Genomic DNA, 25,439 nt, shown 5'->3' on the forward strand with positions numbered 1-25,439 from the left:
TTGGTCAGAGGTCAGAACCCCTCTCAGGACAGGGCATGCCGGGTAACTCAAGTTAGGGTCTGTGGTTCAGTGCAACTTCAAAGGCACAAAGACAGCCAGCCTGTCCTCTGATAGGCCCAGACACAAGTACAAAGTTCATACCATAAGAAAGAGGAGTAAAATGCCTCTGCAGAATGCTGAGCACAAAATGTCAATGAAGTAAACTCAAATCGTATTTTGAGCAAACATAATACATTTTAAAATGTGCACAGTCAAATGTGCAGTCATTTGACAATCAACGTTTTCAATACATTGATACAGTTGTGCATTGCCCCATGCTGGCAGGCCAAGCCAGTGACCAGTAAACAGCCTATCTGGCAGCTGCTTGCTTCTGCGCTTGTCCCATATGGGGTAAAGGTCATCAGTGAGGGAATGAACTGGGAGGGGGGAGGAACAAGCATCCAAATCATATAAACAGCTACAAGGAGAACCTGGAGGCAACACACAAACAAACACACACACACAGACACAGACACACACACACACACACACACACACACACACACACACACACACACACACACACACACACACACACACACACACACACACAAATAAATAAAAATTACACTTAATTACTAATACACAATGAGAGAAAGAGACATTCACAACTCAAACAAAGAGGCATTTGTCCTCAGGAGCTATTTGACCTTCAGTGAGACTAGGAGCTAAGAGAGGGGATTGAGGGCAACATTCAAATGTTGCTCAAATTTGGAAGTAGTCATAGTAGAAATTAAAATATGTGGCGTTTAACTCAAGTCAGTGATAAAGATAGGAAAAACAAAATCTGCATCTACTCCCAATAAAGAACAGTGTGAATCACAATTATACTCTCATCCTATATCACAAATACAACAAGTGGATAAGAGTGAGTTTACTTTCAGCTCCATCATTCATTGACGTGTACAGTAAACCTTATGGCCCCCACTGACCTCAGCTAATTGTCATGTCAAAAGCACAAAAATGTCACAGAATCAAATGTTTGACGTGGCTTATCAACTGCCAGCTCCACTGAACACATACATGCAGCTATTGTTCTTTTCCACCAAGGTTAACAGAAAAACTAAATAATCTTTGTGGGCCAAAGGTTACATTTAGCAACCCTCCACAAAACAGAAACAGAAAAACAAGCGAATCAATTAGTCCTGACAGTGAAATGGTCGGTGTACAATCTTTTACTGCTTTGGTTACTACCGGTATGTCCTATTTGAGACAAAAACGGGCATTCCTGCTACATGACAGCCATTTGTGGCAATGGCACAGTTATGCTACTAATTAACTTGGTTATCGTTGGAAACATCATCTAGAAAACGCCCAATTTAATTGTAAAAACATGTAGTAATTACGCTTACCAAAAAAGGTAACGGATGTTGATGTTGTTCCTCAAGCTAGCGAGCTAGCGCGAGCGCTGACAGCCAAACCCCCTGTCACTGTTTTCCTAACTTCAAACTCACGTTTCGGTTTTTAATTAACTCCAGGGTCCAGTGCTCCCTTATATCAACAACTAAGACATATGCCGACTGAACTGCACCTTTGTCGAGGAGTTTATTGTTTTAATAGTTTTAATAATTGCAATAGTAGCTGCAAATGTCAAAGCGACCTACCATCAGTTTCTCATTCACACCGTCCATCGCCTGCCCCTCGCCTCCTCCTTGCTGCTATCGTAATTCGTAAACATGTGGAGGGGGGAGCACTAGGGGGGAGGGCTTTCCGACGCTGAGGCACCTCCTGGAGGGGCGGAGTCGGTCCGAAGATCGTATATAGAAAGAAAGACCAAACACTCAAAACAAAAGTTAAAAAACAGAGTGATTGTCTGCAAAAATGGGCGTAAATCAGAAAATCGTAAAGGAATGAATGAATGAATGGATGAATAAATAATATCTGTTCATACTATAATTGGAGAGATGTGAGATGTCACTCGAGCAACTGTGAACTTACTAATATAATTGGCCAAAAAATAATTGCCACAGCTATGCCATTTTACATGCGATCGGGCTGAAACTTTCAGGAAGTGTAAAGAGCACCCCTACTCGAGCAATGATGACATCTGGTGACATCATCACTGATGACATCATCATTGAGTGCTCGAGTGACATCACTGGTGATCAGATCACCAATTCTATACATAAGTGACATACGTGATACATCAGTGATTTATGATTATTTTTTTGAGACCAGGGGGGTCTACCTCCCACAGGTCCACTATAATAATAATAATAATTGGGCAAAGTGCGCAACACAATTGATAAACTGTGATGTCACTCAGCACTGTGATGTCATTTCCACTACTATAATTGGAGAGCCGATGGCACACAGTTGCACAACTGTGAATTATTATTTTTTGATCTGCATTATAGTCTGAATTAATTGTGTGTGTGTGTGTGTGTGTGTGTGTGTGTGTGTGTGTGTGTGTGTGTGTGTGTGTGTGTGTGTGTGTTGTTTGCAGTGTTGGGGGTAACTCATTACAAAAGTAACATATTACATGTAATATATTACTTTTAGCAGTAACTCAGTAATATAACTTATTACCAATAGGATTTCAGTAATATTATACCAGTTACTTTGTCAAGTAACACAAGTTCCAAATTGAGTTACTTCTTTTTAATCAAAGCACATGTTTAAATAAAGATACAATCATTTCCTCATCAAATTGTGTGTTTTATGCAAATATATAACACTATAGATGACAATAACAAAGGAAAAGCATAACATTTAGAATTTTGGACGGTTTACAGTGTAAACTCGTGCGTGTGTGTGTTTGGAGGTTGTACTAACTAGTTAGATGGAAAGAATTGTTGAAGTTTTAATTTTGTATCAGTAGTTTTTGAGGAAAAAAATGTGCCAGTCAGATCAGTCGTGATTTCGAATCGCACATAGGTTACGCAAAAACCACGCCCTGTGGCCGCCTACGCAACAGTCAAGCGCCGGGATTGGCCAGGGGCTCATGCTCATGTTGGGCTCTCTCTCTGTTACCAGGGGGACACCATTCCTGTGAGAAACAACAACACCAAGCGAGGCTGCAGCGAGGCTGCAATGAGGATATTGAAAGACACAATCCTACATCGCACCAAAGCATACAATGTATTTTAATGTTATTTGACTTTCTGACCACCCGCCTCAGCCAGAATAACAGATGCTGCCCTTGGCCATTGGGAAGGCTAACCCTTTACTTTTGGTTTTATTTATTGTGTATGATTCAACTTTTTATCTATGATTTTATAGGCTATTATTGCATGTTTTTGTAGATTGTTGGGACTTCACTGGCCTGGAACAAACGGCTGGACTGGGGAGAATGAATAGCTGTGCCAAAAAAAGAATTGGCGTTATTACAGTAATTTATTTTCAATGTCCGCTATCAAGAGCAATTTGGTTAATAAAATCGCTGGGCTGGGCACAGTGTTTGTGGTGTGTGGGAAATGTTTGTTTGAAAAGCTTGTGTGTTACGTTTTCATTACACTTAATAATTAATTTCAGTGGTTGTGGTGTGGGAGATTCTAGCTGTCAAAAGAAGACAAAAGACTTGCTCCTGGCCAATCCCGGCGCTTGACTGCTGCGTAGGCGGGCACAGGGCGTGGTTTTTGCGTAACCTATGTGCGATTCGAAATCACGCGTCGCCGGCAATTGCATACAGGAAGTAGTTTTTTCTGTTTGAGTGATCCATCATTTCAATACACCATCTTTGCACTTCCTCCTATCAGCACTGTTCTCGCGGTAAACAGGAACGCGCCAAAACAAGAAAGCACATCTGCTGTCAAATCGTCATGTAGTCTGTAGTTATTTAATCAGTTAGCTAGCAAGCAGACGATATATAAGTAGTCTGTTTGTATATTACAGCAGTCTATTATAGTTTTAGTCAAACTTAGAAAAACGGACCGTGTATTTTATCGTGCCACTTGCAGTTGCAGACCACGATGGTTTGGCAAAACAGTGGAAGGTTCAGAGCGGACCGGGGACAAGGCGGGGGAGATCAGGAAAATCAGTAAGTTCTTTCGCTTATTATTACGTTACAGCTGAACTTGGTACTATTCATCCATGTGATAAGTTACGCATTTATCGTGTCCTTATGTTAACGTGGCTCCCTGTGTTTGAACCCAGGGACGATGCCTCCGCTTCGGCCCTCAAGAGGCTCGAGCGCAGCCAGTTCACCGATGAGATGGACACCCGGTTCGGCTTCGACAGGATGAAGGACCCGGGGGAGAAAACAGGCTGGCTCATCAACATGCACCCGGTAACGTTTATGTCACAGTCTGTGAAGCACACGGTTTAAACAGGAATCTAGGTACACTTATGACACGACATTTTGTCTGCTTGCAACTTACAGGCAGAGATCCTGGATGATGATAAAAGGATGATCAGTGCTGTAGACTACTATTTCATTCAGGAGGATGGAAGCAGATTTAAGGTGAAGAGCACTTTTGCCTTGGTACTAGTGTACAGTGCCATACACTAGGATGTGCAACTCCTAACCTCTTCCATGGCCCTAAGTAACATCTTTTTCCTCATATTATTATGTCTGCAGGTGGCCCTCCCCTTTAAGCCATATTTTTACGTAGCCACTAAAAAGGTGAGTCTTTGTCCTTTGTTGGCTCAAGTGTTATGTGAGAATGTGTACATATTTATTTAAAGAAAATGTGTCCTTTGCATCCAGAACTGCGAGAGAGAAGTCATCTCTTTCTTGTCGAAGAAGTTCCAAGGAAAGGTGGTGAAGCTTGAAATGGTCCCCAAAGAGGACCTGGATCTGGTAAGAACGATCCAGGATTACTTACTATACTATTCAAATAAACCGATGATAGTCACTCAGTGATTTTGAATAATGTTATATTCCTGCTGACGAGGAAACCTTGTATCCTTAAAACACCAGTTTCTCAGCAGTTGAAAAAACGACTTAATTTCATCTCTCACAATCATGCATAATATAATTAAGTGTTTTGAATAATTTCATGTCCCTTGAAGTAATAAAAGTGTGTTTATGTTTCATTATATATACATCAATGAAAACATCAGGACTCATACAATTCGAGCACTGCAGACAATATTTAATTTTTAATCCTCATGATCTGTTTGATATCTGTGGTGATGTTGGTCTTAAGTGGTGTTGATGTCGAGGTCTGCAACCACACACACGTCATCTACACTGTCCTGTTCTCCACAGCCTAACCACCTGGTTGGACTGAAGAGGAATTACATCAAACTGTCCTTTAACTCAGTGGACGACCTCATCAAGGTGAAGCGTGAGATTTCTCCCGCAGTACGCAAGAACAGAGAGAGGGAGCAGTCCAACGACGCCTACACTTCAATGTTATCAAGGTACTTCATTAGAAGACACCGTCAAGGTTCAAAACGTGCTTATTATAGTTAACCGTTTCACAAAATCTATTATTCTTTTCATTGTTTTTTTGGGGGGGGGCTCGTAACAGGCACCAATCCCAATCATTTCTGATTTTGTTTCCAATTATTCCAGTTTTCTCCTGTTATTCCCTGTTTTATTATATTGACATGTTCACATCCCTGTCTGTTCTGCAGTGCCTTATCAGGCGGCAATGTGACGTCAGCAGACGAGGATGGGATGTCAAGGAAAATTTCCAACCATTTAGACAACATAGTGGACATGAGAGAGTATGACGTGCCCTACCATGTGCGCCTGTCCATCGACCTCAAGATCCACGTGGTAAAGAAATTGGAATTTTATGACTTAAAAAAAAACTCCTCAAGTCCGTTGCTCTCCTAATCTTCATTGTCTTGACTCCTCAGGCTCACTGGTACAACGTTCGGTACAGGGGCAGTGCTTACCCGCCAGAGATTGTACGGAGAGATGATCTCGTGGAGCGACCAGTATGAGGATTTTATTTTTTGTATTACAGCACAACATCTGTTAGATTCATTTTGGAGCGTTCAGCCTTCCTGGTGCCTTTCATAAAACTGTGTTCCTGCTCCTCTCTTTTTTTTAGGACCCAGTTGTTTTGGCTTTTGACATAGAGACCACCAAACTTCCACTGAAATTCCCAGATGCCGAGACTGATCAGATTATGATGATGTCTTACATGATTGATGGACAGGTGTGTTTTATTTATTTAGTTTATCTATCTGTCTATCTATCTCAGGTCAGAACGACCTATTCTGTACATTTGGCTAACGTTTGCTGTCTTTTTAAGGGCTACCTAATCACAAACAGAGAGATTGTCTCTGAGGACATTGAGGATTTTGAGTTCACCCCGAAGCCAGAATATGAAGGGCCTTTCACTGTTTTCAATGAGGATGATGAGGTGAGTAGGAGAGGACATACAGTAGGAGAGGACATACAGTAGGTCAGGGGTCAACAGTTCCGGCCCTCGAGGATTGGGATTGATGATGCCTGTCTGATCGGGCGTAGCTGCTGAGTGATAGTGATGCAGTGCAAATGGAAATGAAAAGACTTGAAAGTAATTATATGTACGTAAAAATCACTGTATCCCATTTTGCTATAGGCGGCCCTCATTAAGAGGTGGTTTGATCACGTCCAAGAAACCAAGCCGACCATCTTTGTAACCTACAATGGAGACTTCTTTGATTGGTGAGCTGTTATTTTCTTTGAAATGTTTGCATAATGTTGTTTATAGCCTACGCTGTTCACCTCTCATCTCCCCTTCCTCTCACTTTGTTCCCCTCTCTCCTAAGGCCTTTTGTGGAGACACGGGCTGCCCACCATGGACTGAATATGTACAAGGAGATTGGCTTCCAGAAGGACAGCCAGGGCGAATACAAAGCCAGTCAGGCCATCCACATGGACTGCTTAAGGTTTGCATACGCCGGCCCGCCACTGAAGAAGAAATCAGTGTAGTTTACTCAACTGCACACATAAATAAAACAATTTCTTATATTATATCAATGTATTTCTTCTGTGTGTCAGGTGGGTAAAGAGAGACAGCTACCTGCCGGTGGGCAGCCATAACCTGAAGGCAGCAGCAAAGGCGAAGCTGAGCTATGACCCGGTGGAGCTGGACCCCGAGGAGATGTGCCGCATGGCCACAGAGGAGTCGCAGGTACGGTCTAGGTGTAGGACTTTTAACTGGTACCTCTCACACAGGGAATGACTCAGTATATTGCTATAGTTGCACTTTTGTAGACTGATCTTATTTTCTTTCTTTTTTGCCCTTCTTTCAGACTTTAGCCACCTACTCTGTGTCTGACGCTGTGGCCACATATTACCTGTATATGAAATATGTCCACCCCTTCATCTTTGCTCTCTGTACCATCATTCCCATGGAACCGGATGAGGTTTGTCTCCTTTCTAAGTTAGGTTGAAATGCTAGAAATAATACACTCTGATTATTACTGCTTTCCTTTTTTTAATCCTTGTTTTGTCTCATTCTTTGGTGGCTTGCTGATCTCTGCTTCTGACACCAGGTTCTGCGTAAAGGTTCTGGGACACTCTGCGAGGCCTTGCTCATGGTGCAGGCCTTCCACGCCAACATAGTCTTCCCCAACAAGCAGGAGGAAGTCTTCAATAAGCTGACAGAGGACGGCCACGTCTTGGACTCTGAGACCTACGTGGGCGGCCATGTGGAGGCACTGGAGTCCGGAGTGTTCCGCAGTGACATCCCCTGCCGTTTCAAGATGGTGCAGTTCATCCCAGTTCACCTCACTGTTCATTCTTTGTTTGGCTTTTTTTCGTACGATTATCGGACCCCCATGTGTGACGATGTGTTCTGGTTTGTTGACAGAACCCAGCGGCCTTTGACTTCCTGCATCAGAGAGTGGAGGAAACCATGCGTCATGCAATTGAGGAAGAGGAGAAAATCCCCCTGGAGCAGGTCACCAACTTTAATGAGGTCAGTTAATTTTTCAATTTGTTATTATTTTGAAAAGTCATCCTCAGCATTATTAATGTGTTGTATAATGTGTCTTGCATGTTGTTTTGTTGATTCTGGCATTTTCTCAGGTCTGCGATGAGATCAAGAGGAAGCTGCTGTCGCTGAAGGAGGTGCCAAACAGATTAGAATGCCCCCTCATCTACCATCTGGATGTCGCGGCTATGTACCCCAATATCATCCTCACCAACCGCCTGCAGGTGAATGAGCCCCACAGACAAGAGGAATATTGAAGAGAGAGAGTAAAAGGTATAGAAATGCACCAAGCTCAATACTACGCTTTCTGCTTCTACAGCCATCCGCTATAGTTGACGAGGCCACTTGTGCTGCCTGTGACTTTAACAAGCCTGGAGCCAGCTGCCAGAGGAGGATGAAGTGGCAATGGAGAGGGCAAATCAGTAAGTTGGTCTTGTGCAGAGTGCTCTCTTTGCACTGCTCTTTTGATACGGCAAAGGATTGAGGTACAGTGCCTCTCCTCTAGAAAGTATTCTTTTTTTATTTTGTGATGTTGCAGCCTGGAATAAAAATGTATTACATTTGTTTTGTTGTTGTTGCTGAACTGCACACAGTCAACCATGTATTTTCTTCTAAAGTCAGTAAGTGCTCAGCCCATTGTTAACAGTTAAAGACTTTAAATGACAATGGGCTGAGCACTTACTGACTTGCTGTTGCAAATGGGCCGCATTCTCAGCAATACAAATGTTGTGTAGTTTAGAAACTTTAGAAGATCCTGAACGGACCCTGTACAACGTGAGTGGTGGATCCCCCCACCCTAAATCGACTTGGTTAAAGATACAGTACAGAATAAATATGTCAACAAGAATGCAAAGTTCATTACTTGCTAACTTTGGATTCACTTCTAAAAAGCTGAATCAGAACAACAAAAATGTAGACGAGAAGACGCATGGCGCACTAGGCACTAGTTTAGGGGGGACCCCCGATTTCCTTTGGGTATTTCACACACTGGTTAAAGTACATGCAAAATGTCCTCTACTAGATGTCTCTATAACCTTATTGGAGTCCATCTCTTTGTCCAGGAAATAAGCATGTAACCAGTGTGACGTGTTAGTGTTTATTAACCATTACAATGTAGCTGTCCCATGTCCCCTCTGCAGTGCCAGCTAGCCGCAGTGAGTTCCACCGCATCCAGCAGCAGCTCGAGTCAGAGAAGTTCCCCCCGTTGTTCTTCAACGGTCCCCCTCGTGCCTTCCACAATCTCAACCGGGAGGAGCAGGCGAGGCATGAAAAGAAACGTTTGGCAGGTGAGTTCTGTTCAGAGTGTCACGGTCTCCTGTACACTCTGGCCAAGGCAATGTCTGGGCAGTCTGTTATGGATCTCTTGAGCTACTTTTGGTTCTGGGTTTTATTTGCACACCGAGAGAACATACGTATAGGGATTTTTTAATTTTGAACATAGGTTTCAGTGACCCCCATCGCATTCAATGTAGACAGTTCTGTGCTAAATCATAATCGACCACAACAATCCACTCAGATAGGTTCTTGTGACACTGTTTAATCGACTCGGGGTTTGTGGTCTAATGCAGTGGTTCCCAACCTTTTTACCCCAAGTACCACCTGAGAAAGTAGTTGGCTCTCCAAGTACCACCATATGACCAACGTTAAAATACAGTCTATTCAGCTATGCAGTATGCACAGTTCACGCAGGAGGCAAATTTATTCCAACCTGCAGCCTATGTGCAACCTGCAGCAGCTGCACTTGTGCTGGGTTGACTGCTGTCTTCACCTCCTTGTGCTTCATCGTTGCTGCTCTCCTCTACTACAGCTCTTTTACGATTCCCTCCCGTTTTGATCCACTTTAGCATCCCTCCTCGTCTTTGTTCACCACTTGTGTAACCATGCGGGGCGGGCAGGTAATTGTGCATGCGCAACAGGTATAGTGTCCGTCAGAAACAAATATTTGTTTCTAAATCTCAAGACAACAAAATAAACCTCAATTTCAATGATCACAAGTTTATTTTCATTCGTAGTATTATTTTGATAGATAAACATGTTTTACAATTGATTTTAAAGTTGGGTTTATTTCATAATTTAAACATTGGGATTCCAGGGATCAAGTACCACCAGCAGGGGGGGGCGCAAGTACCACCTACCTTGAGAAACACTGCCAATAATATTAATAATTATTATTATTATTTCACTTTCGCATGTTTGAAAACTACTACTAATGACCACCATGGATTTTGCACAAAAACTAAAAAAAAACTAAAAATAATCACAGAGCCTTCCAAGTACCACCAGCAGGGGGCGCAAGTACCACCTACGGTACGCGTACCGTAGGTTGGGAACCACTGGTCTAATGCATATCTTTTTGGGGTTCCTTGACATTAAAACATTTGGAAGCCGCTGTTTTTACTGTATCTACGTCATGTTTTGTTGATCTCAGACTACTGTAAGAGGGCCTATAAGAAGACTCATGTCACCAGGCTGGAGGAGAGAGTCACCACCATCTGTCAGAGGGAGAACTCCTTCTATGTCGATACTGTGAGAGCTTTCAGAGATCGGCGTTATGAATTTAAAGGGCTGCACAAGGTACGTTTTGGAAAGGTTGCCACAATATGATTGAAGCCCAAATGTGTCGAAATCTGCTGAGCAGCAGCAACAGCGGCTTCTGCCGCCGCAAGTGGTAATTACAGGATGCTAATAAATGCTACACTTCCCTGTTTTTACCAGAATGTATAAAATATGGACGTCATGACAGCTCCTCAAAAGTGAAGCCAAAATTTCTCAATCGCCCCCTTGTGGCTGGTCCCAGTATAGGTCATGAGTCCCACCCCCCTCCATGTTAGCGGATGCCTTATTTTACCGTTTCACTTTCTGCTTGTACTCTCTACTTTGCTAACCTTTCTGCAGTGTTTATAACTGATTTGCTAGAAAAGATAGCTCCAGATATCCTCAAATGTTGTGCGATCTGTTTTATTCAAGAATAGGTAATCAATCTAGCTAACTAGAAGCATGTTATATTAAGGTAAAATAGTTACATATTGGGGCTTTAATAATCCTGTGATATTAGACTTCATTGATATCATACAGTGGAAATAACGTGGAAATGGATAGAATTGTAATGGCGATTATGGAAATAATCCTCATCACACTCATTTCAATACCATTTAAATAGGAATTTCAAGATGTTCACCCTTTGAACAAACTCTTTGAAAACCCCATTCATGTCTGATGGGACATTACACTTTTTATGCCAATTTGTGTTCCTGAAACTGTTCTCCTCCCTTCTTGTCAAGTCAAAATCACTTTCTCTGTCAGTCTTATTTGTTGTGAACAAATTGATTTTCATGCTCCCTTGCTTCAGGTGTGGAAGAAGAAGCTGTCAACAGCTCAGGACAATGGAGACGCTGTTGAGGTGAAGCGCTGTAAGAACATGGAGATCCTCTATGACTCTCTACAACTGGCTCACAAGTGTATCCTCAACTCTTTCTACGGCTATGTCATGAGGAAAGGGTAAGAGTCAACTTCAGAAAAGCACTCTCCTACCACCATAGAGACCCGGGTTCAATTCCCGGCAGCGGTACTTCTAGCTTGGTCAGACATTCCTTCCTACAGACACAATTGGCCGTGTCTGCAGGGAAGCCGGTGGGGTATGTGTCCTGGTTGCTGTACTAGAGCCTCTGGTCAGTTGGGGCACCTGCATAAGGACCGCAATAGAAATAAGCTTCTAGCTTTATTGCGTTTTTATCCTTTTGATAATGGTGTGTCTATGTATGTATTGTATATATTTGTTCATTTCTTCATTATCGATAAAGATGTCAATCAAAAACCTGTTCGGCGGGGAGGGAAACGGGGGAATAGTGTGATCCTCCCACGCGCTACGTCCTGCTGGTGAAACCCCTCGCTGTCAGGTGAAAAGAAGCGGCTGGTGATTGCACATGTATCGGAGGAAGCATGTGCTAGTCTACAACTCTCCCCAGATCGGCAGAGGGGGTGGAGCAATAACCGGGACAGCAGGGTGAATTGGCCAACTACAATTGGGTAGAAAATGGGAGAGAGAGAGAGAAAAAGTCAACTTCAGTTTTCATCAGGAGATGTTTTGGTAATGGTCATTATCTTCCATTATCCAATATTGCACAAGCTATTAGCATTCACCACAGGGGAGATCAATTAGTGTAGTACATTAATGCCTTCTTGATGGTGACTGTGGTGTCTTTGTGTCTCTGTCAGTGCACGCTGGTACTCCATGGAGATGGCTGGCATCGTGTGCTACACTGGAGCCAACATTATCACCCAGGCCAGAGAACTTATCGAACAAATCGGGTGAGTGTCATAATGATAATGTGACAGTTGGGGAAATTACCCTTTTGCTCACCACTCCCAGGGAAACCATCTGGAAGCAAATCTGCTGGACACTTCACAGGGGCAGATTCTTGCCACTTGCTCACTTACTTACTCACTCATTCCAAGTTGTTCCGGAGAAGAGCATCAGCTAAGTACCTAAAATGTAAACTGAAACTGTAATGTATTTGCGCTCATCAGGAGGCCCCTTGAGCTGGACACTGACGGAATCTGGTGTGTCCTTCCCAACACCTTTCCTGAGAACTTTGTGGTGAAGACCAGTAACGAGAAGAAGCCCAAGGTGACCATCTCCTATCCGGGGGCCATGCTGAACATCTTGGTGAAGGAGGGATTCACCAATGACCAGTACCAGGAGCTTGTAGAACCCGCTACCCTCACTTACGAGACCCGGTCAGAGAACAGCATCTTCTTTGAGGTGGACGGGCCGTACCTGGCAATGATCCTGCCTGCCTCTAAAGAGGAAGGGAAGAAGCTGAAGAAAAGGTACGGCTGTAGCGGGAACACAATGTGATTCCTGATTAAATGTACTTTCAGACTTATGATTCTGAGAGACGGCATTTGGAGGGATATATTGCCTACAATGATGGGCTGCCTGACAAGATGGAGATGAGAATCTACAGTTATGAAGACTGGTTCTTTTCCCTTATGTTCAGGTACGCTGTGTTTAATGAGGACGGGTCTCTGGCTGAGCTGAAGGGTTTTGAGGTGAAGAGGAGAGGAGAGCTGCAGCTCATTAAGATCTTCCAGTCCTCAGTGTTTGAGGCATTCCTCAAAGGCACCACTCTGGAGGAGGTCTATGACTCTGTGGCTAAAGTGGCTGACTACTGGCTGGATGTACTCTACAGCAAGGTAATAGTCTAAAATAGTAGTCTGTTCTAGCTCCATTATATAATAAGTAACATAGTTTTGAGTGACTTTTGGCTAAATCAGCGGTTTGTGAACATTGTTACATGCCAACATTATTCTCAGAGAAAAAAGTTCAAGCAGAACCCGTCACAAAAAAATGCTGATTGATTCATCTCACCTGTTGCCCAGGCTGCCAACATGCCCGATGCAGAGCTGTTTGAGCTGGTTTCAGAGAACCGTTCCATGTCGAGGAAGCTGGAGGACTACGGAGAGCAGAAGTCCACCTCCATCAGCACAGCCAAGAGACTGGCTGAGTTCCTGGGAGACCAAATGGTGAAAGATGCTGGCCTGAGCTGTCGCTATGTCATCTCCCGCAAACCTGAGGGTTCTCCTGTCACAGAGAGGTGGGGAAACGTCTCTGGAAAGGGACAGTCATGGGGGTGGGCCCTGCATCTTAAGATATGCTCCAGCTCAAAAGGGGTTAAAACAACTGCAGTTGTTGATTAAAGCCTTTCTTCCTTTATTTTCTCATTTCTTTTTTGCACAAAGTAAAATCCAAGCCGCAGCATTCTAAATGAGTCATGAGAGTGACTTTTGATTGAAGATTTTTGACAAGTTTCTCAACTGCATGAAGCAGTACTGTGCTACCCTCTTGAACAGCTCTTCAAAAGCAGAACAAACTACATGTCTAAAATGTATTAGCAGGGAGATGATAGAGTTTGATAATGACTGACTTGTGGTTCTCTCTGTCAGGGCCATCCCCCTGGCCATCTTCCAAGCTGAGCCCAGTGTGAAGAAGCATTTCCTTCGAAAGTGGTTGAAGATGTCCAGTATGCATGACCTGGACATCCGCACTGTAAGTTGAGAGACTTGTGGTGGATTTTTAATGGATACGAGAGACCAAAAATATCCTTTTTGTTTACTGTGTGGATTTATTTGCATGCCCCTTCTAACATTAAAACGTATGTTATTGTCTACCCAGATCCTTGACTGGAACTATTACATTGAGAGGTTGGGTAGTGCCATCCAGAAAATCATCACCATCCCTGCAGCTCTGCAACAGGTAAAAACACATATCATTTGTCTCCCACAGTCTGGTTTATCCACAAATGAAGGTAACAATCTGATTGTTTCTGGACATCAAGGTGAAGAATCCAGTGCCCAGAGTGAGGCATCCAGACTGGCTTCACAAGAAACTCCTGGAGAAAAATGATATCTACAAGCAGAAGAAGATCAGTGAGCTGTTCACCAGCGAGGGCAAGAGACAGGTAGGCTCACCTCAGAGTAACAGAATCATGGTAGTTATACGCTAAAGCCAAATTTCCAGTTCAACTTCAATCAGTAAAACATGCCCAGGACACACACCCACAAACAATGAGAAACTTTACTGATATCCGTAGGGAAGTTTTCTTTTGGGAAGACAGAGTGCAGCTTCAGCTCCAGAGAATCACCCCTGTAGCTGATAGGGATTCACTGCCTTGCGTAAAGACACTAGAGTAGGACAGATGCTTGCCAAAACAGAGGCTTTAGCCCAGTTCCTCTGGTTGAAGGACAGTTCTACTGCCCCAGACTGCTCTCCGGTTCTGCGCTAAAAGTCCTTTTCTGTCTCAGGTGGCCCATCAGCCTCTTGAGCCAGGCCAAGCCAAGGACATCGAGGACTTTGGGATGCCACCCAGACCGCTGCAGCCAGCCATCCTGATTAGCACCAAGCGTAAGCGGGTGTCGCAGGGGGAGGACAGCCAGGTGGAGTCTCAGGACATGGAGCTCACCCAGTCCTGGAGGGAGATCCTGGGACCACCACCACCCACGGGAAAGACACGGGTAGGCAAGCAGCTATAACCACAAACTCTGGCCTCTTGTGTTAATGTAGGATGTGTTTTGTGGTAAATGTACCGATCTAGTAGTCTTTTCACTCAATTTCCGAATAATGTTTAATAATACCCTATTATAAATACTAGAAATATTGCTTGCATTTCTTGCGATGTGCACTTCGCACGCTTATTTCTAGCACTTTGCGCATGTGCACTTGAGCTATTGTGCGCCGAAGCCCACCTTTTTATAGTTGTGAGATTATATGTAACATTTAAAATTTTAATTTGTTCTTGTTAATAATTATTGTTCGTGTTCCTTGAGAAATATTCACAAATAATCCCCCAAACATTTTTATTGTCCTGTCTTCCATGGTATCTCTGCACAGGAGGAGCGTCTGGTGTGGCTGCGCTACCATAAGAAGAAGTGGGAGCTGCAGCTGAAGCAGAGGAAGGAGAGAAAGAAGAGGAGGAGGCTGATGGACGGCGAGGCTCATGTAGGAGGAGGGCTGATCAGAGGCGGCTCCACCACCGGCCTGGGAAGCTTCCTCCGCAAAACGGCACGCAGCATCCTGGACATGCCTTGGCAGATTGTACAGGTGGACCAGAGTCACCCCCACTAAAAAATAACAAAATCCACAATTGGCTCGTGTGTGAATACCAAAATGAGCAGTCCTATCTAACGGAATGTCGTCTTTCCTGCCTCCCAGATTGCAGAAACCAGTCACCCTGGTCTGTACAAATTGTGGGCTGTGATTGGGAATGACCTCCACTGCATGAAGCTCAACATCCCAAGGGTCTTCTATGTCAATCAGAAGGTCCCCAAGCAGGACGGCGGAGCCACATACAAAAAGGTAAACTGCCAGTGCAGTAAAAGAAAATCATGGCAATTACTACACATTCTTTGTAAGCATGTATTGTTGTTGTAACAAGTGAAACAAATGCATTTTTGACAAATCTTTTGACTTCAGGTGAACCGGATGCTGCCTCGCTCCAACATGGTGTACTACCTGTATGAGTACTCTGTACCAGAGGACATGTACCAGGAGCATATCAATGAGATCAACGCTGACCTCTCTGCTCCGGACATTGAGGGGGTCTATGAAACACAGGTGCTATAGACCTTTCATAATGCCGCCCTTGATGCTATACGTGTGTGTGAATCAGATGTAGACTGGCAAATAAACTTACTATAGTTGTATTATAAGAATGTGCATGCTAATTGATTTTTCCACATGTGCTACTGTATACAGAATGTGAGATGTTTATATGATTTCCTGGTCTTCTCTCCTCCAGGTGCCCCTGCTGTTTCGTGCGCTGGTGCAGCTGGGCTGTATGTGTATGGTCAATAAGCACGCTGCGAGGGACATGACCGGCCGGGAGGCAGACACTTTTGACCTGGAGCATCTGGAGATGAGGTCACTGGCCCAGTTCAGCTACCTGGAACCTGGTACGCCCTATCTCTATCTCGCGCACTACTTGTATTGGTTTGATTTGAAATTTCATCCTAGACAGCTTTGGTGCAGTTTGTCGTTTTAATTGCTGAGTGGCCCATTTCAAGCCAATAGGGTCAGCTGTCTCTCAAACCTGTTGTGAAGACCAGTAGCAAGGTTAAATGACTGGATATAATGTTGTGAGCTTTTTCAGATACAATGCAGTGTAGCTGAGTCTATTTCTTATGAGTGTTGACTAGGGCTGCACAATACATCTAATTGAAATCGCGATATGGCCAATTGCAATATCCAAATCGCACAAGCCTGCAAGTATTTGATAAAGGTAAACTGTGCCAACATACCATTAAATGAACCATTGTGGTGATACAGAGATACACTTGCCTGCAAATCATATTCTCCAGATGTAAGGGAACATGCTTGCTCGGTACAGTCACTCCAGCAAAAATCACATCACATTTTTATTTATTTTTTATAGTGAAAATAGAATACAAAAAATATCATTCCCACTAAAATCGTATCGCATAGTGCAATCGCAAAATCTGTCAGTATAATCGCAATATGATTTCTTTGCATATCGTGCAGCCCTAGTGTTGGCAGTGTGTGTGGAAGGGCTGTTTATGGGATGCCAGAACTTAATGTTGAAGCCTTTAGAGGTGTTGTGATGCTAATTTGACAAAACGTCGTGATGGGAAGTGCCCACACTTAATTCCAATCTCATACATGTACCGTAAATTTCGGACTATAAGCCGCACCGGTGTATAAGCCGCACCTGCAAAGTTGACTGTTTTTTACATATATAAGCCGCACCGGACTATAAGCCGCGGGTGTTTTAATGGTATTTTTTTTTTTTTTGTGTTTTAATGTTTAATTACCATATGTAAGGGTTCATGCACAGAGGGGATTGTCGGGAAAGAGATGGCTGTTTGAGGAAGCTCCCATTTATTAACATTTCAACAAAACAACATAACACAACACCACCTGTGTTTCTTTTTTACAGTGCACACAGTGTCATACAGTGTCATACAGTGTGGTGAAAAGAGGGCAAGAGAGGAAATTAAAACAGAAGTGGATTTATAGTTAGAAAGAGTGCTAAAGAAGAGAGAATTCATTTTTTTTTTTTTTTTTTTTTCTGAAAAAATCCATAGATAAGCCGCACCGTTATATAAGCCGCAGGGGCCAAAAAAGCCCAAAAAACGGGGAAAAAGCCGTGGCTTATAGTCCGGAATTTACGGTACCTGTTTTCACCCTCTTACCCAACATGCAAGCTAGCTTTTTATATAGATGTTCACAAACAACTGCTCATGGACTTTGTCACATGTGGTGCCTTTTCTCTCCCGCCTTGTTTGTCTCTCTCCACTGTGTGTTGTCCAGTGAAGCAGAAGGAAATGACACAAAAGTAATGGTGAAAAAGTGTTACATCAGTCATCACTGTGTTTTGTTTTCTCTCAGGGAGTGTTCGCCACATCTACCTGTACCACCACAGCCAGGGACACAAAGCTCTGTTTGGTCTGTTCATCCCTTCACAACGCAAAGCTAGCATCTTTGTCCTCGACACAGTAAGAGCAATAATACTGTTCTTTCTTCCACCGACTGACATCCTGTTGGTGTTTTGACTCGCATATCTTGTCAACTACAGCTCTTGAGGAGCCACTGAATGTATGATTGGAGTGAAATGTTAACACATAAATGTACTTCACTGTGTGTGTGTGTGTGTGTGTGTGTGTGTGTGAGTGAGTGAGAGAGATGCTTGCTGTCATGGAGGCTTGAACCCGGGCCTTCCTTTAGAAGGACAGACTCCTTAATCTCTATCCCCCCCTTGTGTTCCAAATGTCCCAGGCATCGTAGAGGGAAAATGCTCATGGTCTGACTTTGTTTTATCAACTCAGGTCCGAAGCAACCAGATGCCCAACCTGAGTACCCTCTATGCAGCAGAACGCACAGCCCTGCTGGAGAAGACTACCGAGGAACTCCTGCCTCCAGAGAAACACACCTTTGAGGTCCGGGCTGAAAACGACATTAAGGCAATCAACCGCGCACTCCAGCGCATATTGCTGAACTACAAGGTATGTAACATTATCATAATTCATTATTGAACTCTATGGCAACTATATTGTTTGGTCCATCTCAGAGTGAATCTTTGGGGAGGGAGGGACAATGATAAAACATTTTGCCTTCCAAAAAGCATGATCTATCTATTATCATTTGAATGGCTATGACCGTAAGGTAATGAGTTACCTATTGAAAACCTCTTGCCACAGTGAGGTTACAGGTGTTTCTAGCCTCTTTGATCCACAGTAGATGTGGTGTTCAGACTCGAGTCACCTACTGGTAAAGAAATGAACTGCTTAAATTGGTGACTACCACTAGCTCTCGTCATGAAAGTGCGGTAAAAAAGAATTATTAATTCTTCTAATTCACATTCTTCTGCCAGCACTCTGGCATTTGACCATTTGCTAATCATGTTCATATGCTCGGTGATAGATGATCAGCTGAGCTCTTTAATGTTTTGTCTGTTTTTCCCTGTGTTCAGGAGGAGCGGCGCGGGCCCACCCTCATCGCGGTGCAGTCCAACTGGGAGTTGCGGCGGCTGGGAGCGGCGATGCCCGTGCTTGAGGAGTTCCCGGTTGTTCCAGTTCATGTGGTGGATGAGATCAGCTATAATGTGCTGGACTGGCAACGTCACGGAGCCCGGCGCATGATCCGCCACTACCTCAACCTGGATAGCTGCCTGTCACAGGCGTTTGACATGGCCAGGTGGGTTATTTTATTTAGTCTTGAGTAACAGTGGACGTATGTTTTTGGGCATTTTATCCCAACCATGACCTGTCCTCAACTCCGTTACAAGCCTCTACTGACCCCTTCGGAGTGTAGTACTATTTTCAGTTAATAATCCACTTCACTCTCCCCTTGATTTTAGGTACTACCACTTGCCAGTGGGGAACCTGCCTCAGGATGTGTCCATCTTTGGCTCAGACTTATTCCTGGCAAGACACCTACGGAAGCACAACCACCTCCTGTGGCTCTCCCCCACAGCCAGACCCGACCTGGGGGGGAAGGAGGCTGATGACAGTCGTCTGGTCATGGAAAGTGACGACAGGGTCTCTGTGGAGATCAATGCACAAGGATGCTACTCCACAGGTACACCCCCCCACACACACACACACACACACACACACACACACACACACACACACACACACACACACACACACACACACACAAGTACAAGTGACCTACCATACTTAGGTTGTGCCTATGAACGGTCTGGCTAAACGAAACAAATGTCTGTTTCTTTGTCTGTCTGTCTGTGTGTTTATGGATTGTCTTGTTTCTCTCAGCGTGTGTGGAGCTGGACCTGCAGAGCCTGGCAGTGAACACCATCCTCCAGTCGCAGCATGTAAACGACATGGAGGGAGGAGCCAGTCTGGGCGTCAGCTTTGACGTGATCCAGCAGGTCTCGTTAGAGGACATGATGTCAGGAAACCAGGGAGCCAGTGCGCTTGCTAGCTATGATGAGACTGCCCTCTGCTCCAACACCTTTAGGTACGTCAACATCGAGGTCGGGTGTACATGTCCGTCAAAATCCTAAATGGCTTGTTGTATGTGTATATCCATGGTATGATTTTTTTTCTTCTTCTTCTTGTTTCCCTAATCTGAATGTCTGCTCTGTGTTGTATGAGCAGGATCTTGAAGAGCATGGTTGTGGGCTGGGTCAGGGAGATTACACAGTACCATAATGTGTACGCAGACAACCAGGTGATGCACTTCTACCGCTGGCTGCGCTCGCCCAGCTCTCTGCTGTATGACCCCGCACTGCACCGCACCCTGCACAACATGATGAAGAAGGTCTTCCTGCAGTAAGCATCACATCGACCCCTACACTGCAAAGAAATTCATATTCAGTCTTAAAATCTTGTTATGTGATCAAATCTACCAATAAGGTGAGAAGTTTTCTGAGTAATGTTTGTTGCGTTTTAGAAAGAGGACACACTCTAAATGAGGGACTCTTTCACCATATTAGACAGGACTGGTACCATCTTGATTGAAAGCTATTGGTCATGGCCTTCATTCTCAGGGTAATTCTGTTCACAGTAGTTGGTAAAGCTCTATGATCAGGTCCATCGTTACATCAAGTTGCCCTGACTTAGCCACGTTACAATCATGTAAATGACACTCTTGCAATATCGCCACCTTTTTGTTCGAATTTATAACTATGCTACTGTCAGCATCTTCCACTAATCAGTCTCATGCTGCTGTCAGGTTGGTTGCAGAGTTCAAACGTCTTGGCTCCACTGTGGTGTACGGGAACTTCAACAGGATCATCCTGTGTACTAAGAAACGGAGGGTCGACGACGCCATCGGCTATGTCGAATACATCACCAACAGGTTAGAAATGTACCCATCACATGTCAGTATGTCAAATTTTTTAAATCCTTAAACGGTTTAAATGAGGACTGCTAAATGCAGGAAAAGTAATTTCCCATTAGATGTGGTTAGATTTTGTCCCTTGATGTAACCAGAAACTTGTCTCCTGTATATTCTACTTCTGTGTGTCACCCACGTTCTTACGGTCTTAGTAACTATTCCCGTGTGCCGTTTTTGGGAGACGCTAATCTCTCAAGACAGACTTTCGACTTGCATCAGAAATCGCAATCAGAATGGAGTGGACGTGACCAAGAGTCAACCGGTGTGTAGTAAAACTCACCTTTTTCTGCGTGTAGCAACCGGTAGCAACAAGCTAGCATTGTTGTTGTTTCATAGCGACGGAGGGATTTGAGAGCGACACGCAGGGAGCGGAAAGGAAATCCGGTCAGAGCCAGTTGGTCGGAGCCAATGGCAGAGCTTGCAGGGAGTGGAAAGTGATTTCCGTCCGCTGCCTTGAGTTCCGGTTATTCTTGCATTCAAATGAGCCTGCCCCCAGAGGTTAGAGAAAGAATTTTTTTTTTTTTTAATACCGTTGGGTTCCCAGATTGACGCTAACTTGACTAGAGGAAAGAGGATAAAGTGTGCACCTCCCACAATAGATGTTTGACTGAATCAGGCCCACAAGGCCTCCACAAGTCATTCCTCCACAACTCAAGAACTCCAGTACTCCACAAGTTCTGTCATCTCAGAGACCCCACCTCCATACCATACACACGCTCTCAACACTGATCGGATTGATTCTTATCCAGCCTGTATTAGGCTTACACCTAGCTAGCTCACAACATGCCTTCCTATTATCATTATTTAATTTTCTAACCCCCGCCCTATTCATATGTTTACTGCGTCTCCCTCTAGCATACACTCGCGAGAAATCTTCCACTCGTTGTCCATCTCCTTCTCCCGGTGCTGGGAGTTCCTGCTGTGGATGGACCCAGCCAACTATGGAGGCGTGAAGGGTAAACTGCCCTCCAGCATCTTGTGTGGAGAGGTACGTCCAACTGCACCGCTCAACTTCTACTTGATTTGTTTTGATGCATGTTTGCATGAAGCTGAACATGGAGCTCATTTATTTCCCCTTGTGCCACGTGCCTTTTTTTTTAGGATGGCGCCAAGCCGAAAAAAAACAGAAAAGGGGAGGGAGAAGAAGATGGCAGTGAGGATGAAGATGAGGAGGAAGCGAACGGTGAGGAAGATGACGGAGAGGGAGAGACGGATGAGGTGGAGGAGCTGATTGAGAGCAACTGGAACATCATGCAGTATCTGCCCCAAACTGCCTCCTGTCAGAAATACTTCCTCATGATTGTCTCTGGTAAATATGATACTGTACTTACATGCAGCTCATTTGGTCAATAATACTGCTAAGGTTGCAGCAGTAATGGGATGTTATTAATTGTTGTTTTTTCTGAGAATAGATTATACAGTTTCGAGTAAAATTATCCATGCACTTTTTCTTTTGGGGGGGGGGGGGTCTTGTGTCGTCACTCACCTCAGACCTTTATGTACTTTTCTGTCCACACTCCCTCAATTCCAGCCTACATCGCAGCTGTCTACCACAGCATGAAGGAGGAACTGAGACGTAATGCCCCTGGAGCAACGCCAGTCAAGAGACGGGGAGGCAGCCAGGCTTCCCAGCAGGCAGTGGGGGACTTGAGTGCTCTTCCTGGTAAGATACTATTGGGTCGACTGGTTCAGTTAATAAAGACTTCGGAACTTCACATTACACTCATTAGATTCAATGCCAGCTAGTATCCATTACATTTAAACCTACGATGGGTTGCTTTTTTATTGTATTTACATACATTTTCCGGTAGCACTTTACATTACAGCTCGGTAACAACATGATAATAGGGGGTAATAGTGTGATAATAAAGAAGTAATAATTAGGTAATACCATCTAATTACCAAGGTAATAACCAGGTATTAACAAAGGTTATATTTGGATAATTACACTGACATTTATGTATTAGGATAACAGGGCCAGAAACAAATAGTAACTCGAAAGGTGCACTCAGCAGAGTGCAGATCTCCGCCAGGCACCGATAGCCATGGCCAGGAAAACACTAGTGCTTCACACGCTATGACCTGGTTATGCTAATTACACGGTATTACCTAATTATTACTTCTTTATTATCACACTATTACACCCATATTACCATGTTGTTACCAAGCTGTAATGTAAAGTGCTACCGATTTTCCTCTCAGGCATGATGTTATTTTGATGTTTTAACACTCTGGCCCACAGGTATGATCTCCTTCTCCCAGGAGTATGTGTCCAGTGAGCTGACACAGAACTTCTTCACCATCACTCAAAAAATCCAGAAGAAGGTAACGGGTACCAGGAGTGTGACTCAGCCCTCAGAGATGTTCCCCGTCCTGCCTGGTTCCCACCTGCCACTCAACAACCCGGCCCTGGAGTTTATCAAATATGTCTGCCAGGTATATCACAGACTACCACAGTATTTTGGTATCCTGTTCAAGGTTGAGATTTTCCGGAACTGCTGTCCACACCCTTCTTCTTTATGTGGTACATGCTACCAAAGTCATTATGAAGAAGAGCCATTGTTCTCAAAATGTCACAACAACTTTGGTGCATTAAAAAGCCGGTATTTTGTAAAGAAATGTGTTGCTCAAATGTATACAATTTAGAAAATATTACTGTATAGACAAGACAACTAATAATGATGATGACGACGACGACGAAGAATATCCGCATCTCTCTTAAATAATCACATGAAACAATTAACTATTATCACACCAAAAAAACGTAGGCTACCAGAACATATTGGTGATCAGTTTTGTGAGCAAAGTGTCTGCATCAAACGAGTGTATCCAATTTCTTTACATTTCACAGTGTGACACGTGCACTTTTGCGGCATATTCCCTTTCCACACTATCTCTGTAGGTCCTTTCACTGGATGCCAACATAGTGAACCAGGTGAACAAGCTGAAGAGAGACCTGCTGCGTCTCGTGGACGTTGGAGAGTTTTCAGAGGCGGCCCAGTTCCGTGACCCCTGTAACTCCTACATCCTGCCAGAAGTCATCTGCCACCACTGCAATTTCTGTCGTGACCTGGACCTCTGCAAGGACCCCTCTATGGCGCAGGTAAGAGCTGAGCAAAGGCAGCGTCTGAAAAGCAGAGTAATTACACTGGCACTACTGCTACCTCTAAAGCTGCTAATTAAATTGAAATTGAATTTTGTCCTTTCTTTATCCACCCATCTCTTCCATTTCATCATCAGAACTCTTTTTGTGCCCTGGTGTATTTGTGAAGATGTACATTGTCTGTTAAACTGTCTCAGTTACACATGTACAGTTACTTCTGATTAAACTTGCTTTACAAGCACCTTTTTTCTTCAATGATTAGAACTGTCATTTCTACAAATTAGATGATTGCATTTCCGCAGTATTTAAACAGCGTTTTCCTATCCTCAGGATGGATCTGTCCTGCCCCAGTGGTTCTGCTCCAACTGCCAGGCCCAGTATGAGACTGAGTCTATTGAGATGGCTCTGGTGGAAGCCCTGCAGAAGAAACTGATGAGCTACACTCTGCAGGACCTGGTGAGTATAATAAACATGCAGTTTGAAATATAGCAGGCCGTTCTTCTCTGTGATAAAGGGTACAACAGACACAGAGGCGCAGCTGAGTCCATTCAGATTCAGCTGTGTTTTATGGGATGTATCAGCATGCTGGAATGTGTCTTTGACCAATCAAGTTGTTTGGTTGAAACTAGCATTGTTCAATAGGCTGTTTGTTTTCGGAGAAGAATCTTTTCCTACAGTCTCGGTGCCAAAAAGCCTCTCTTTGTGCCGTTTTAGGTATGTTCCAAGTGTAAAGGTGTGAAGGAAGCAAACATGCCTCTCTACTGCGCATGTGCTGGAGACTTTGGACTTACTTTCCCAGCCAAGGTATACTCTACATGCAATAATCTATACATTACATTATAACCTATACTCTTTCCTAGTTTACACTGTTCTCAAAACCCTTTCTTTTCTTTGTATTTCTGACATTTAAAGCGCTTCTCTGAGCAAATCCAGGTGTTTCGGAACATCGCGTCCCACTACAACATGAGCTTCCTGGAGGAGACCATTGACTGGCTGCTGGTCATGAGCCCACACATCAGCCAGACCACTCACTAATGTAACATCTGCCACAGAGCCTCCCCTCCCTGAGCTGCACTGCTCCCAACGACCAAGTCTTTTTTTTCTACAGGAAGCACTTCATTCTCAAACTGATATCAAGCCTGATGCTGTATAATTGGGGACACTTGTGACTGTGAGTCATTGCTCAAATTGCTTTGTGGGTTGGAACAGAAATGGGTGGATTGCAGCTATTTTTCCATTCTTGACCATGTTACATCCTAATTGTTAGAAATGTATATTATTTTTAGATTTTGTTGACTGTGTCAATAAATATTTTTCCAAGTGTATGAACTGATTCTCTTTCTTTCCCCTTTAAAATCCACTCAATGCTGTACTTGAAACGTATTCATCCATTATGTCAGTAATTCAATGCTGAGTGCCATCTGGATTAATGATCTTGATCAGTCAGACGTCATCTTTGGCTGCTAATGTACTGTATCTCAGTAATCATGGCTTATGCACAGTTTATGATATCTAATACTAACTGCAGTACACCCGTTTAGCCTCTTGAAAGCCTCGAACAGCCTCATGTAACTGATGACGAGACAATGAATCA

General features: G+C 43.9%; 1 protein-coding gene across 1 annotated transcript; it reads left to right on the top strand.

Moving 5' to 3' along the window:
• Nucleotides 1–3,925: 3,925 nt before the first annotated feature.
• Nucleotides 3,926–25,084, top strand: pole (polymerase (DNA directed), epsilon). The gene is made up of 48 exons (XM_083644636.1): nucleotides 3,926–4,018; nucleotides 4,135–4,267; nucleotides 4,361–4,441; nucleotides 4,559–4,603; nucleotides 4,688–4,780; nucleotides 5,192–5,346; nucleotides 5,563–5,707; nucleotides 5,791–5,871; nucleotides 5,988–6,095; nucleotides 6,192–6,302; nucleotides 6,504–6,589; nucleotides 6,694–6,813; nucleotides 6,926–7,058; nucleotides 7,180–7,293; nucleotides 7,423–7,635; nucleotides 7,740–7,847; nucleotides 7,958–8,086; nucleotides 8,182–8,284; nucleotides 9,002–9,148; nucleotides 10,291–10,436; nucleotides 11,212–11,360; nucleotides 12,078–12,170; nucleotides 12,390–12,692; nucleotides 12,863–13,058; nucleotides 13,245–13,459; nucleotides 13,809–13,911; nucleotides 14,038–14,118; nucleotides 14,201–14,323; nucleotides 14,667–14,876; nucleotides 15,253–15,462; nucleotides 15,574–15,717; nucleotides 15,835–15,975; nucleotides 16,160–16,313; nucleotides 17,767–17,873; nucleotides 18,204–18,380; nucleotides 18,848–19,071; nucleotides 19,235–19,455; nucleotides 19,656–19,860; nucleotides 20,001–20,174; nucleotides 20,578–20,703; nucleotides 21,598–21,730; nucleotides 21,844–22,051; nucleotides 22,274–22,405; nucleotides 22,985–23,178; nucleotides 23,645–23,845; nucleotides 24,176–24,301; nucleotides 24,560–24,649; nucleotides 24,758–25,084. Exons 1-48 carry the CDS (start codon nucleotides 3,951–3,953, stop codon nucleotides 24,878–24,880), a joined length of 6,882 nt encoding a protein of 2,293 aa, XP_083500762.1. The 5' UTR covers nucleotides 3,926–3,950; the 3' UTR covers nucleotides 24,881–25,084.
• Nucleotides 25,085–25,439: the final 355 nt, after the last annotated feature.

The sequence above is a fragment of the Poromitra crassiceps genome (assembly GCF_964638095.1).
Source record: "Poromitra crassiceps genome assembly, chromosome: 10".
Lineage (NCBI taxonomy): Eukaryota > Metazoa > Chordata > Actinopteri > Beryciformes > Melamphaidae > Poromitra > Poromitra crassiceps.